At 39.5% G+C, this 16,458-nt stretch overlaps 1 protein-coding gene across 5 annotated transcripts in view; it reads left to right on the top strand.

Annotated features, from left to right (window-relative positions):
• ADAM12 (ADAM metallopeptidase domain 12) overlaps positions 1-16,458 on the top strand; it is a 190,042-nt gene that overhangs the window by 85,998 nt on the left and 87,586 nt on the right. For all 5 annotated transcript variants that reach the window (XM_081192860.1, XM_081192862.1, XM_081192861.1 and 2 more), the window contains one exon: positions 13,507-13,585. In XM_081192860.1, the coding sequence (XP_081048986.1) occupies positions 13,507-13,585 (79 nt within the window). The remainder of the gene's footprint in view (positions 1-13,506; positions 13,586-16,458) is intronic.

Genomic DNA, 16,458 nt, shown 5'->3' with positions numbered 1-16,458 from the left:
AAATTCTATGTGAAAGCGAGATTTTATATGCTGTGTGAAGTTTACCAACAGCTACAACTCAGAAGTGTGAACTGGAGCAGATTTTCCACATGTCTTAGGATCATAGCTGTCAACTTACAGATTTGAAAATAAGGGACCAGCAGCCTTGAAAATAAGGGACCAGCAGCCTTGAAAATAAGGGACCTGCACCCTCACCTGTTCCAGGCACTCCAGTCTTCCTGTCCTCCTGCAGTCTGGTCAAACTCATGCTGGTAGCTTCGAGAACACTGTCCAACCAACTTTGTAACCAGAGGTTCAACTGAATAGAATCTGAATCACATGCACCACAAGGCCTATGCAGCCTCAACTTAAGATGGCTCCCTGGCCTGGCTTTGCACTGCAAAGTTTGCAGCAGCATGTGCAACAAAATGGTGTCCAGCATTCAAAAACCCCCTCAGCTTGCGTTAACTAGCCACACACAAGGCATGCAAGCTCCACCCCCTCACCCCCCGTCAATCTTAGACTTCTTATTGGGTGAGCAACACAGCCAAGCAACACAGTTGGAGCCTCCCTCCTCCCTGGCTGGCAGGGAGGGAGGGAGAGGAGCTGCTTCCTTTGAAATTTAAGGGACATCATTTAAGGGACATCCATCAATAAGGGACAGCAGCGGGACATGGCACTGGAATAAGGGACTGTCCCTTCAAATAAGGGACACTTGGCAGCTATGCTTAGGATATTTGCCAGAGGATGGGCAATTAGGATATTTATATTAATTTTAGCAGCTTGAGTCACATCTGTTGCAATTTTAATGATCTGTGTTTAAAAGATACTCCGAAGGATGGGGAAGAAATTTGCTCAGTGCACATTAAAATATGAACCTACATAATTTGCACTTGTCAAGTAGTATGCTAAATAAAACATGGCTGTCATTTAAAGTCTGCTTCACAGAATTTTGTGATGCAGTTCTCTAACTAAAATATGTACAAAAATCCATATATTGGGGAAATGTGCACAGAAAGGTGTATATTAGTGAAAATCATATCCCAAAATGTACTATATTAGGGAAATTTGCTTTCAAAAACAACTCTTTTTTTGAAAAATGGTATACTGATGCAGAATTGGGGCAAATTGAACTGAAGATGGATGGGGTTGGTGGGAGTTTGAGTTCAAAAACGTTTGGAGGGCATCATGTTGGCTATCCTCTTAATAAAAGTTGACTTTCCAAAAGGAAAGATAAATAACAGGTGTGGGATGTATGTCATTTTACAGTTTTGAAATTTCTTTCTTTTCTTACTCAAGAAAAAAACCCTGTATTCTTAAACCAGTTCCTGTTGATTACAGCTTCTGAAGTATAACTTTTCAGAAGTGTTGGCAAGTTTAAGGGCAATGCATAAGGCTACAAACTATGTTCTTGATACCACATCAGCCTGCCTGTTTGCTGAGATCATCTGAGGCCTTCTTCTAATGTTCTTACAGTGAAAAGTAAGGTGGGCAGGAACTGGGGAGAAGATGGCGTTCTTAATGGAGGCACACAATTTATAGAATTCTTTCTTAGAGAAGCTTGCCTGATGTCATTTTGCTATCTTTTCAGCACCAGGTGACTATGTCCCAGACAAAGAGCTTTTTAATTTTTAGTTGTTTTACTGTGATGATTTCATTGCTACCAGTTTTTATTCCTTTTTTTACTATTGAGTTATTATATCTGTTTTATTCTAATTGTGTAAACCCTTCTGAGACTATTTATATTGAAGGACACCATAGAAATTTATGAACAATACACCCTTTCCCAGAATGCACATTGCGTCATGACCTGGGTCACCTAGACCTGAGTGATCATGTCTTGTGTCCAGTAACGCCCTACTTAGGAGGTGCAATTTAGAGTGATTTACATTTCATCCCAGTTGTTCCAAAGGCACTTCCAAATAACAGTTTTCAGTAATGCAATCTGGAGGTGACACAGCCATGGATAACTCTGCTCTCTTTACAATCTTTGATTAATTATAAGCCATATTAGCAAGGTTCATTAAGTCCATTAGCAAAGCTTAAGGGATAGTTCCCAGGTGGAAAATCTGGTCAAAGCATGACTCAAATGGAGATGAATGGATTAGGGTTTTTTTTGCAAGGGGGTACATGCCAGAAAAACCCCACAGTCTAAATATGCAACATAAATTGCAGGAGAGAGAACAAGAGTAGAACCTTTCAAAACTGTGGAAAATTAATTGTCCACTCTGCTGCTGAATCCTCAAATAACCTTCACTGACTAAGGTGCCATTTCCCAACCTGGTATCCTCCAAATGTTTTGTATTTTTATCTTGTATTAATCATACTGCAAACGACCCTGAGATCTAAGAATGAAGGGCAGTGTACAAATGCAATCAATAATGATGATGATGATGATGATTTGGAACTCCCAGCACTGCTATGCTGGAAGGGGCTGATGGGAGATATAGACCAAAACATCTGGAGGGCACCAAGTGGGGACAGACTGGTAAGGAATAGAGAGAAATCACAATCACAATATTTCAAGTGTCTATTATTTAGTGTTTTGTATTACAGTTTCTCAAAGATGTTGGAGGGAATATTTGGGCCTTATCTACACTATCCACTGCAAAATATTAGGATACTGTCTTTTCAAGGGGGAATGGAAGCAGTTGGGTCCCCCACCCCCATGCTGGGGCATCCTTTCAAAATCACCCTAGCTTCTCACTACCTGTAGCTAAATTAGTTAATGTAGCTCACAAATACAGTGGTACCCTCGGGTTACATATGCTTCAGGTTACAAACGCTTCAGGTTACAGACTCCACTAACCCAGAAATAGTGCCTTGTGTTAAGAACTTTGCTTCAGGATGAGAACAGAAATCGTGCTCTGGCGGCACAGCGGCAGCGGGAGGCCCCATTAGCTAAAGTGGTGCTTCAGGTTAAGAACAGTTTCAGGTTAACTACGGACCTCCAGAATGAATTAAGTACTTAACCCGAGGTACCACTGTAATCAGATATTTGCGGCGTGAGGAGAACTTCTTAGCCCCAATTATTAGTTGAGGCAACAAAGTGAACCACTGTCTATTATCTTCAGAATTCCCTTTCTATTATCTTCCCTGCATATGTTGTTTACTTACGTGGAGTTTTTCCCTGGCTTTTTGTTGTTGTTTTTAGTAATGAAGGCTTGAAAAACAAGCTGCTTTTTGCCAGACGTGTCTTGAAAGGTGGGGGTGTGGTGTGGTATGAGAACTTTTTTCTTTTCAGGGCCAAAAGCTGAAAAACCGGGGAAGGAAGCAATTGTAAGCAGGAAATACGACAAGAAAGGAAAGGGTAAGAAGCCCGTTTCCTTCAATACTGACCTTCCACTTTAATTTGCAGTCTCTGCTGCTGCATTTTGTAAAACAAACACAATTTGGGGGGGAACAAACTATAAGCAACGAAGTGTCATGTGCAGTTTTCCCACTGTGTAATCTTCCTGCGTTTTTGTCTGTCTGAACAGCATTTAAAGATGCCTTTTCCCTTCATTGTATGAGTATCTCCTTGGCAACCCAGCGTCTGTTTCAATACAGTGTTTTCTCTTTATTTATTAATTTAAAATAGTAGTGCACCTGCACAGTTACAAATGGATCAGTTGTTAGGACACTCACTACATATTGAATATGTGATTAAATTGGAGGGTAACTGCTAAAATGCTGATAGAATTTTGTTTACTGTATTGTTACAGGTTTGGGGCACCAGAGTCTGTGTGTGCAAGTTACCCATAATTCCTGAAGTTGGTAAAAGTTAGAATTAATTAAAAGTTTGGTTAAAACTGTGCCAAACACTGCTGGATTAAGTTTAGGATAACAATGCCAGTTTGACATAGCTAGCTGGGAATAAGCTATTAAGCAACAAAGACTGAAATGCCCAGTCATTAACAAAACAGAAGACACTGCCAGGCACAGAGGAGGAGGTTGCCAGGGTTACAGTGGGTGATAATGTAAGTGGAAAGGGAGTTGCATTTGGCAAGGGGTTCTGGGGGAATGAAGCAGGAAGTGGACAGACCTCCATGACAGCTGGCAGGGAGAGTCTGTATTCAGGGACCATGACTCGCTTCTGCTGTGGACCCAAGCTTGTTGAAGCTATGGGAGAAGCAACAAAAGACACTTGAGGTGTAATATTCTGCACTCCCTCCATCAAGGCTAAGGTGTATATATGTGTAAATGAATCCATACATCTTAAAAGATACTACAGTCTCCGCTGTGCCTCATTTTCCCCAAAGGAAACACAAAGCCTGGTTAAGTGCCAAGACCCCCTGGAATCTTGCTATGTTTAGCAGAGAGTGGGGTGGCCCATGACAGCATTTTTTCACATAAAATTATATTGAAGTTCATAGAATTCAGTGCTACGGCATGCTGTACCTTGATCACCTATAAAAAGTCGGCAAACAGAAGAGCTGAACTTTTAAGTTTTTATCAAGCCAAGTAAATGCCTCTATTAATTACCAGTTTGCATCCTCAGTTTTGTTATAAACTGTTTATGTAGCTGGATTCAATTTCTGGCTTCTGAAAACAAGCCTTGTTACACAAGCATTTCTGACATTTTACTGGTAAATCTCAAGGGCACCCAGAACTGTTGATAAATTTCCAATTTTTATCTTCATTTCTCTTTTCTTTTCCTTTTTGTGTGTAAAGAAATAATATTCAAGGCCCAAGTATAAATGCCAAAAACCTCCCTATGATAAATACATTTAAGACATCAGCGCATCTCAATGCCAAGTGCTTTTAAATGTCAGATCCAACCCATTTCCCATCATTTACTAATAAAAGGCACATATCAAAAGAAAGCCTTATTACCACAATTTCTTTCATTTACTGGTACAATCTAAGAATTACCAAGTGTCTTCAATCTTAGTTTAATCATTTATTGATGTATCAGCATGCATCATGAAAAGTTGGAACATGCCCAAAATTGTGAAGAAATTAACTCTTTTTCATACAGTGGTACCTCGGGTTACATACGCTTCAGGTTACATACGCTTCAGGTTACAGACTCCACTAACCCAGAAACAGTGCTTCAAAGTTAAGAACTTTGCTTCAGAATGAGAACAGAAATTGTGCTCCGGCGGTGTGGCGGCAGGGGAAGGCCCCATTAGCTAAAGTGGTGCTTCAGGTTAAGGACTGTTTCAGGTTAAGTACAGACCTCTGGAACGAATTAAGTACTTAACCCGAGGTACCACTGTACTTGGTTAATTTATGATGTCATTTACATTAAATGTTGGTCTTAATGCTGCTGCAACAGGAATATGAAATAGTATGTTATTTTTACCTCTTTGCAGCATAGTCACAGTCAGCATTGTCCTAAAATCTTAAGAAGTACTGGCAAATGCCTATTTTAACTGAATTTCTGCTGTAACATGCAAAGGCACTACTTGACTGACAGACTTTTGCTTAATTAAGGGATGGGCAGAATTCAGAGATTTCTTTAATAGCTCAAGATCCCTAAGTCTTCTGGACATTGACAAATGGATTAAATATATATGATGGGGAGGAGAGAAATATATTTATGGGTCTATGTTGACAATATAAAGTTACCTTTATTTGCTTCTGTAGGCAGAATATGAAGACAAATTTCTCTTTAAAATGTTTTGACACTGAGCCTAACAAACATACTATGTTGATTTTAGACACAGATACATTATCAGGAGGACGTTAAATTGAATAAACCAAAACCAATAAAGAACTTTAAAGGGGGGGGGAGAAGGGGAAGAAAACATGAGACACATGGTAGAATTAGGTCCTCATCTTCTGCAAGGCAAATTAACAGAAGCTGATTATGAGGTCACTTTCAGCTGCTGCTGCTCCAGTTGATAAGGTAGCCAGCTGCTGACCTGATTCTTGCATTAGGTGGGGGATGACTCACTGTAGAGTTCCAGCCACAAAAGGAAGGCAGACACCTCTCTGAGGCTAAATGTATGGCCACTGGAGGCATGGTAAGTTGGTGTGTCAATACTGCTTGGCCCAGTCACTCTCCTCATGTGGAGATTTGTTGTTCCATATGAAGAAAGTTGCTTACTGCAGGAAAGAGTTGAAAGTCGACATGTCACATGAGGAAATGGTGGTAGGAATGGTGAGAACATTTTAAAATATCCTTGGGATCCCTTTCAACTCTACAGTTCTGTTTTTTTTATATATGTATTTTATGTTTAAACACATCAGAAGGGAAAATAAGTTTTTCCCTTCTGATGTGTTAAGCACATAGAAGCACAGAGAAAGGCATGTACATACCTTCTCATATATATCTATAATATATAATTGTATTTTTCAGCTCACAGAGATTTACGACTTTCTGAAACTCTGTACAGTGTGAGCAGCAGTTTTCACTATTAGGCAGAAAATCTGGAATGATCAAAGCAAAGCATACTTTTAATTAAATAAAGTCAGCTGGATGAAATACATACTGAGCTTGACCAATGTGGATAGACCTGTTCAAGCAGACATAGAACCAAGAATGTCTGACAATGCATTTTTTAACTTGGAAAGCACTATATGCTCTTGAACATTTGGTTAATAGAAATAATTAAAATGATTTATACAAGATAGCGGTTAAATCTGGGTCACTGACTGAATGTCATTATAAGCTCATTTCTTCCTCGATTTGAAGAGAAAATTACATGCTCCTGATGAAACTTTTGAAAGTAGTAAGGACTGTTTCTTCTTGCACATTGGAAGTACAAGAGACTATTTCTGTGGAATGGGGCAATATCCTAGGAAGAGAGGATTGTGCAGGCATGCATAGTTTGTGCTGCCTGAGATAGTCAACACCCTTCTCCGTGTCTATTAAGTAGAGTTCCACTTTTTATGGGGAAGTTTTCATGTTTTTCAAAGCTGGGTGTGAGGCAGATATTAAAACATTTGCTGTTTCGCAAGTGCTGACTATTCATCTTGCAGAAATCTACACCTGTTGATATTTATTTTGTTGCCTGTCACAAAGCTTTTAAAAATGGAGGAATCTCCTGCTAGAAAGAAATGACTGAAAGCCTACTGGAGGGTTACAGATAGGAATATTATAAAATGCAGACACTGAATGGGAAAATGTCCAAAAGCATTTTGAATCACTTTAGATAATTAAACAGAAGGAAAGAATATAATGTGTTTAAAGAAGATGCAATAATTGTATGAGTGGGGTGATGTTCAAAGCAGGTGCATGGGGAACTCATTAACATGCTTCCTTCGTTCTTCATATTGTAATGAGAAACAAGAGTTGGAAAAGGCTGTTGCTAACTATCCACAGATATTCATAGTGAGCCAACTATTGCAAGCAGCTGCATGTCTAATAGACCTGTTTATTCCTGTGAATACATATAATAATCAAGAGGGCTAGGAACGGAATAAAGAACAGCCACCTCCATTACAAAGGTCAAGATGACCTAAGTGGAGATGCTACAGCATAAGCAGGCGATTATAATATCAACAGCGGTTTCAATACATTTTGAAAATATTATCTATCTTGCTTGCCTCACCAAGCAATAATGAGTACAAATTATGTAGATCCAGAGTCTTTTCCTTTTTTTTTTGTAGTTTAGGTAGAGAGCAAGAAAATAATGTCAGTGTCAAAGAACAGACAGGAAGACAAATACAAAAAGAAAGAGCAACCAAACCAAATTATATTTTTCTCAAAGCATCTAACTTTGTAAGAAGTGTTTAAAGGTCATTACTGTCTCTGCCGCACAGATTTGAGAGGGGCATTCCAGAGGGTGGGTGCTTTCACTGAAAAGGCTGACTTCTCTGCTGCCACCAGGTGACAAGCCACTGGTCATGGAATGACCAGCAGGATCTCCTCTGAAGATCTTGACTTCTGGTCCCAAGTTGTTTGCTGCTTTAAATGTCAACAGCAAAATGTTGAACATCACATGTCATGGTAACTAGACAGTGCAGATATTTTATTTCTGGTATAATATGTGTAGTAGTAATAACAAGAATAATAATTTATTATTTATACCCCACCCATCTGACTGGGTTTCCCCAGCCACTCTGGGCGGCTTCCAACAAAATATTAAAAATACATTAAAACATCAGTCATTAAAAACTTTGCCAAGCAGGGCTGCCTTCAGATGTCTTCTAAAAGTCAGGTACAGTGGTACCTCAGGTTAAGTACTTAATTCGTTCCGGCGGTCTGTTCTTAAGCTGAAACTGTTCTTAACCTGAAGCACCACTTTAGCTAATGGGGCCTGCCGCTGCGCCGCCAGAGCACAATTTCTGTTTTCATCCTGAAGCAAAGTTCTTAACCCGAGGTAATATTTCTGGGTTAGCGGAGTCTGTAACCTGAAGAGTATGTAACCTTGAAGCATATGTAACCCGAGGTATCACTGTAGTTGTTTATTTCCTTGACATCTGATGGGACAGTGTTCTACAGGGCGTGTGTCCCACGAAGCACCCTAACAACTGCATTTTGCATTAGCTGCAGGTAGTGCCACATATGGAGCACATAACAGCAGTTGCATGTGCTCTATGCAATGCAGCTAGTTGGTTTGGGGGTGGAAGAAGGGATGAACTTAACGTAGATTAACATTTTTTAAAAGTCTCATTGGGAGTCTTGGTGTAGCAGCTGGGAGGACTCTTGGGGTAAAGATACTGCTTAATGACAGTCATCTCTAAGTGGCATGAGGTCGACCAGGTGAGATACACCTGGTGTCCTTTTTCTGATAGAGGCCCCGGTGTGGGTGTGAATTTGGACAGCTTGCCTGGAAAGGATTCCATTAGGTCAGATAGAATTTCATATCAGCCCTGGTCATAGGTTACCATGGGGTACATTTTGCCTCCACGAAGAAAGAGTGGAGAGGTAGAGTTGGCTAGGGTTGGGGAAGAAAATCAGTTCAGGTCACGTTTAAACATGAATCCACCAAATTTCCACTTTCCATACACAAATGGAAACACAACCATCCTTCAAAATGTGCATACCTGCACATGCCTTATAAAAGAAGCAGCCATTGCTGAATATACCTTCCACTAAATCTATAGAACTGATATTCACAGTCAGTATCATTTGTTCTCTTGGAAGCGCATGTGTGTGAGAGAGTCTGATTTCTTTGGACTAGTAGGAGTAACCCAGACCTATTAGCCCTTTTCCAATAAATCTTTCCTGTGTTCAGTTTTCTATCTACAAGTATCATAAATACAGAGAGAGTTTCATTTCATATAGTGCTTATGGTGGAATTCTCTTATGGAAATTATTTTTAAGCTTATCCCAGAGAAGAATTTGTTAAAGATGGAACACAGGGAAATTTTGGAGAGGTATGGAAAGAATGGAAAACAGGCAAAGAAGTTTAAAAGGAAAAGCACTAGATATGGTAAATTAAACCACATGTTTACTGTATAATCTAGTTTAGTCCTAAACTAGAGTACATCCTTGAAAGCCTGACAAAATTTGGGCTTCAGAGGATTAATTAAGGGATTTATTCAATAACAGGGAGGCTACAGCTGAGAAAACCTTTTCCCAGCATTCAAAGTTATCACTTATCTTCTGGTAGGAACCCATAGCAAGCTGTACAAAGAGATGTGCTGTTTTTCCTAAGTGTGGTGACAAAACATATGGTAGATCCCGAAGTATGATGAATTAATGTTGTTTTAACCCATGTCTTTTCTTAGTTGCATTCATTCAATTATGTTAATAAGATTACCATCTAAATTGGTTTACTTTCCTTTATTTATCGCCTTTCCTTTACCAGAGGGGTGCAGGAAAAAAATGTAAATCAATTCTGTAAATTACATCTCTTTCCAAAGGGAGACAAATTATCTAATGGATACATGTGTCAAATGTGGTGTTTGATCGTTAAGCATGAGTGCCATGCATGATGCGACCTCTGCACACACCTTTCCTTCTTGCTGAACTTGAGGGCTTGTTGTACTTACTGTTGATAACCCTTCAGAGAAGTGCCCACACATGACTTGTAAATCTCCTTGTACCAGCACTAAGTGTTTATTCCACTGGGCAGCTTTTAAAGTCATTTTCAAAAGAGGAGATAACTGCTGCTTCTACCAAAAAAAGAGAAGTGTCTACCCTGGAGGCTATGGTGTTCAGGACTCACCTTTTCATTTAGCTGTCAGAGCGCTATCAAAAAACATAGAACAAGACCGAAGAGTAAAATACAGTACATCACATTTAGAGGAGGAAGGGGGAAAGGAGGATTCTTGCTGTAGAATCTCAAGTTCTGTTTAAGTAAACAAAACAAAATATTTCTACTTACACAAAATATTCCTTTGATTTTTGCAACTCTATAGTACAGTGGTACCTCAGTTTAAGAACAGCCCTGTTTACGAACAATTCGGTTTACGAACTCTGCAAAACCAGAAGTAGTGTCCCAGTTTGCAAACTTTACCTCAGTCTAAGAACGGAATCTGAATGGATTTGAGGCCTCATTAGGGAAAGCGTGCTTCTGTTTAAGAATGGCTTCCGTTTAAGAACGGACTTCCGAAACGGATTAAGTTTGTAAACCGAGGTACCCCTGTATCTTTTTATCCATTGCTTTTTAAAACCAATCTGCTCTCTGAAACCTAGGTCAATGAAACACCAGAGTGCCTGCTTTTATTCCTGCAAAGAATACAGCTCAACATTGTTGCTGTATATAGTCTTATACAATGGCAGAATATTGATTGACTTCAACAGGTATAAGTAACGTCCTGTAAATACTTGGTGCCAGGTTTCTTAGGTGGTGCTAGTCCTGAACTATGGGCAGATGTCAAAGGGGAGTCAAAGTCAGCAAAATGCATGGAGATGTACCAGGAAGACCATGGTTGCTCAAAGTTCCTGTTCAAACAGGAAGCCCTTCCTGCCTAGGATGACCTCTGGCCTCAAATACTTTACTGTTCTAGAAGATGCTCTAAAGTGAAACTCTGGTGCCTTCCCACATGAGGTACTTGCTCACGGGATCAAGGGTTCCTGTTTCTATCCCTACCAGACAGTCAGAAATAATATGTTGGTGCCTGTAAATTTTAATAATAGCAAATACAGCAGCAGTAGCAGCCTATATCCTCTCCTTTTGTTTCATTCACCTACTGTAGGGTGCAGTGGGCTGGTTGCCACCTAAAATGACTTTCACGCATAGCTGTAGAAACATTTCAGTGAGTTTTCTGCTTGAGTGACTGGGTTCCTTCGGGAGGAAGGGTGAGATATAAATTCAGTGAATGAATGAATGTTCAAGCTCATGAGGACTAATGTCATTAATCACACATCTGTTCCACATCTCTTATCCACATGAAGCCCTGAAGGACATGATGCTACTTACCATACCATCAGGGGCGTATGCATTGACCTGTGTGCTCTAAAGGTCAGGGTCCAAATACTAGCTCTGCATACCCAAAGGAGTTTGGGCTTGGGTTTAGGGTTTCTGCAAGGCATTGTATTTGAGGGATTCAGGGTTTGGGGGTTTGTTTTTACTTGTTTTGACTTTAAATCTTCCTAAGAGCTTGAGTCAGAAAAGGAAAGGGTTAGTATTATTTTTATGAAGACCAATTCCCGTTTGAACTTCTTTGCTGGCTACCAGCAGAAAAACATGCTGACTTTCTGATATTCTGGCAATAAAGGAGTTTGTTTTGTGAAGCCTCCTTCTACAGTAGTTCTTGAATGTTCATCCTAGCTCTTCCTAGCCTGCTCAGTTGTGCAGGAATCCCCCCCCACACTGAGTTCTGTTCCCACCTGTATTACCAGTACAGGGTCCACCACCACCACCGCTGCCACAGTGTATTAACTTTTCATTTATTCTGTTTTCATACACAAATTCCTCTTCAGGTGGTTGTAAGTTCCCAGGAAAAAATGATGAGAACCTTTCTCACATATATTTTCACATAGTGGCTATGAATATATTCAAGGCCCCCCCCTTCACTCCCTAACCCAGCTTTCAAGCATAAATATTTGCAAATGAATGAAGGCTATTTTATTTGAAAGTTGAAGCATATTCTTTTGCTTGAGACAATACTGATGATCCGTAAACCATGTGATACAGGTTGTTTACAGGTGATTACTCCACTTTGTATGCCAATAGGTTCTGTTCTGAAGTTTTAATTAATGATTATGTAGGTTCTGGAGCCAGCAAGCATTACCCCATCCCTTTCCCATGTGCATTCTGTCTGCACAAATATTTCATTCATTTATTTACTTGCAACATTTTTATACAATACATTTATAAAATGTGGTGCATAGAAAATATAGGATATGCTGTTGTAATAATACTTCTGTCTTAATCCTCTGCGACTTTCCATTCCAAATGACTGACATCCAGTTACCACTCCCTCTCTCTATTTTTTGCCACTACTTCAAGAAGAAACGGCCCTTTGGCTAAGAAGCACATTTCTTTATAAGGGTATAATATACATATAGAAAAAGACAAAGTTCCACCTTCAGGAATATTGCTTCTGGCAGAAAATTGTAGCGACCATGTTCAGTGGCGGTATTAGTTTTAATTGGAATGTATAACAATGGAGTGTCCTTGGGTTATTTCTCATGGTTAGTGCAGTGGAGAACCTATAAGTATAAAATTTCCCCAAGTTTTGAGAGAACTAGGTTGCTCCCCTTATTTTGAAGTAGTAGCCGCTAATCATGAGCTCAGTCAATCATGTAACTCAGTAGGTGCTACAAGAATCAAGCTCTGAAACAAGACTGATCATTATAGGAATAGTGTCATTTTTTGGAAGCTGTAGAAATTCTAAGGAACTGTCTTCTGTTCCAGAACTCAGACTGGCATAATTAGATTTTAAAAACTTTACATTGCATGCTAAATTTTCAGCAATTAAGTCGCAGTGACATCTGTTCCCTTAAATTGCCTTAAATAGCAAAATTGCTTGTTCAGAATTCTGTTCAGACATGGGCACCTTGATCCCCAGCATGGGGTAATTGCAATGCAGACCACTGTAGTACTGACTTTCTTAGCACCATGTAATTCCTTGGATTAGACGAAACCTCTTAGAAAGAGAAATGAATTGTCTTGACTACACCTTCTGACCAATGCCAGTGTTACAGACACTCTTTCCCTTTCCAGAGCTTACATCCAGAATAAGACACCAACCCTTACTTTAGCTAGTATTAGGACATTTGCATATACACCTAAGAAGTTACACCAGCCTCACTCACAATATCTGTAAATTTGAGATAGAGTGGAATTTGCCTTTGAGGCAGCTTAAAGTCTACATTTTTGCCTTGTTAATTTGACATGATGCATAAAAATCTCGAACCATTTTCTAATAGAAAAAAGCAGTTCATCTGAAATATTTAAGTGGGGATACATCAATAAAGTATACAGGGTAGGTTAAGTGTTACATATTAAATAAATCTGAATTCATAAATAATCACCTCATAATAGCCACTCAATGATTTTACAATCAGAGAGGCTAATTTATAAAACCTTGTAGTAAATCCCCTTATAACAATGTGCACAGACTTTGTTCAGTATTATAACTATTTTATTCCATTATTGAGCTTTCAACTCTTCCACTTTAATTTTGTTTTAAAAAGTAATTAAGTAAAAAAGATTTGGCCTTGAAATTATGTTTTAAGATATCCTCTTTCTCTTCCAGTGACCTTTTTGCTGGCAACTTCACAGAAACACACTATTTGGAAGATGGTACTGGTGCTGTTCTTGCACGTAATTACACGGTAAGTTTTGTGACTTTGTCTGTGGGGAGGTAGAAGTGCAATACTTGGTCATTAAAAGAATAGAAGGGGAACTATGAAATAGAGTGGTTTGAAATCACTGTTTAGGCAGTTTTCCGGTTTCTTTGTTCAAAATGCACAACTGTGGACGAAAATGTCCTAAGTAGTGCATGATGGGAGGGGCTTTAATAGTTATAAATTTTGTGCACTTAAACGCCTTTGGACATGTGCCCATTAGAAGTTCTTCATAAGCTGCAAGTATGCAGAGATAATGCATGAGATCCAGCTTCTGCAATGCGGGAGCTCTCAAAAAGGGATTTACAAGGCATTTGAGGCCTTCTGCAATGCGGAAGCCAAATTTTGTCCTTTCTTTCTTTCTTTCTTTCTTTCTTTCTTTCTTTCTTTCTTTCTTTCTTTCTTTGTTTTTATTGAATTAGACCATAATGTAAGTGCGACGGCGCAAAGGCACTTTCCCCCCTGGCGCTGTTGGGCCAGCCCTCACTTAAATATAGTGCGACCACCTCACAGTACACCAATTACACAAATTTCTACAAATTGCCCCAGATTATCTAGTGGGGGTCTTGGGTGAGGGAAAACTTAATTATTTGGAGTCTCAGGCAGGATTTGATCAAATAAGAAAGTTTTTATTAAACAAAGGAAGTTTATGACACAAAGTGGGTAAAACAAAGGATACTTCAGATTATAATGTTATTTCAGGTAACCGTTCACCTAATAGTATTTATACTAAATCTAGCTGATGTTATGGACTTCTAATAAAACATAGCTTCTTTTAAACTTCAGGTGCTTATGTTCAGTTACTTCACTTCAGGTAGATCTTACAGGTTTTTAGACTAAAGGATAAATGCTCAGCTTATTTCCAGTAATTTCACTTCACTTCTTTCTCAGTTGTTGCACAGCTGTTGCTGCTTTATACTTTGGTTCTTAAACAAGGTGGTACTTCCTGTCAGTTGCACACCCCTTAGATGACCCTACTCCTGAGGTACTCCAAGTAACAGACCCAAGGGAGCTCCACACCCCTCTTAACTGGTTTGGGAGTCTTCTCTTTTTGTAGAAGAATCTCTCCCTTCCTGACTGGAATGAGACCTAAGTAGACTGTATCTTTCCAGCTTCTACTCCTCCTGGCTCAGCCTCCCAGTTAATTCCTGGCCTAATTACTCATACAGGGCACCACACATTGTCCTTCACACTAAGCTCAGAGACTTATTTCTCTAGCTTTTGATATATTCCCCAGAGCGGATGTTTCTACCCAGAACCAACTCTCTCTCTCTCTCTCTCTCTCTCTCTCTCTCTCTCTCTCTCTCCTCTCTCCCTCTCTCCCTCTCTCCCTCTCTCCCCTCTCACTCCCTATCTCCCAACCTATCTCCCAACCTACTCAACTGTCTCTTAAACTCCCTCTCCTGGAACCCTGGCCAATCAGAAGCTGCCATTCATTAACCGTTTGCTAGCAAGGAAAAAGAAAAAGAAAACACTTGGTGACCCAACCTGCCCAGCAAAACAAAATTTTCCGTCACAGTAGGTCTTCTTATTTTCTTTGGCGGGGGGGGGGGGGGGAGAAGGACTGGAAAAAGTTCCCTATCTTACCTGATCTTTCCTCAGAAGGGATTATATACCTTTGTTTCTATAAATATATAGAGATGCTTTGGAGCAATTGTATTTTCCTGTCCCTCTTGTATTTAAAACTTAGAATTATAGTCTTGGAAGTCATCTAGTCCAGTGTTCCCCAACCTTGGGCCTCCAGCTGTTTTTGGACTACAACTCCCATCATCCCTCGCTAGCAAGACCAGTGGTCAAGGATGATGGGAATTGTAGTCCAAAATCAGCTGGAGGCCCAAGGTTGGGGAACACTGATCTAGTCTAATCCCCTGCAATGCAGGAATCTCAACTCAAGCATCCATGATAGATGACCATCATTCCTTTGCTTAAAAACCTCTAAGGAAGGAGAGTCCACCACCTTCCGAGGGAGTCAGTTTCATTGTCAAACAACTCTAGAATAGCCTTAGCTTTTGTTGTTGTTGCTGCATCACACTGCTGACTCAAATGAAGATCCTTCTTAATTAAAACAGTACAGTGGCTGGTCTGGATTACTACATTTTACTTTTATCTGCTGATTAGATCCAGCTTAACTGCATTTTAAAAATGTATATGTTTGATGTAGAAGTAGAAGCCATACACATCTTCTTAAGTTCCTTAATAAGACAGTAGTAAATGGAGGTTCATGAGGCCTCTTGTCTTAGATTGGAGCCGTAAGGTTTTTAAAAGTTTTTTTTAATTATTCGTTAAGGTGAACAATTGAAGCAGCAATTTATACCCTGGTAGACTAACCAGTTAAAACAGTTTTTTAAATATTGCAGTAGAACCCTTTTTGATACCAAAATGCAATGCATCTTGCACTCCCAACATTTTAATGCTTACACATATATTTATTGTAAAAATACGTTTTCCTGCAAATAAAACATGTTGTCACCACGGTTTGTGAAATATTCACTGCTAGTTTCAAATAGTGAAAGTGAGCTGCTACTAATTTTAGATATTTTTACCTCTGCAAAATGGCAAAATCTCAGAATTAAGGAAGTGTTGCTAAGTAAAGCTTCATCCAGAGTGTTCTATACTGCTGACATTTGATTTTAATTCTGATTTTTGTGAGGCACGGTTTTCACCTAGAAAGTAGATAAGATGATGAGAAATCCATTATCGTATATCTTACAGGTTTTAAAAATAGCTTAAACACCCTTCGGTGCCCCAATCAGGAGACCTCAGTGCAAGCTTCCTTAAACTCGGCCCTCCAGATGTTTTGAGACTACAATTCCCATCAACCCTGACCACTGGTCCTGCTAGCTAGGGATCATGGGAGTTGT

Source organism: Podarcis bocagei, assembly GCF_964188305.1.
Source record: "Podarcis bocagei genome assembly, chromosome: 4".
NCBI classification, from domain to species: domain Eukaryota; kingdom Metazoa; phylum Chordata; class Lepidosauria; order Squamata; family Lacertidae; genus Podarcis; species Podarcis bocagei.
Note: the sequence above shows the minus strand (reverse complement) of the source record. Positions and strands in the feature narration are given on the sequence as shown.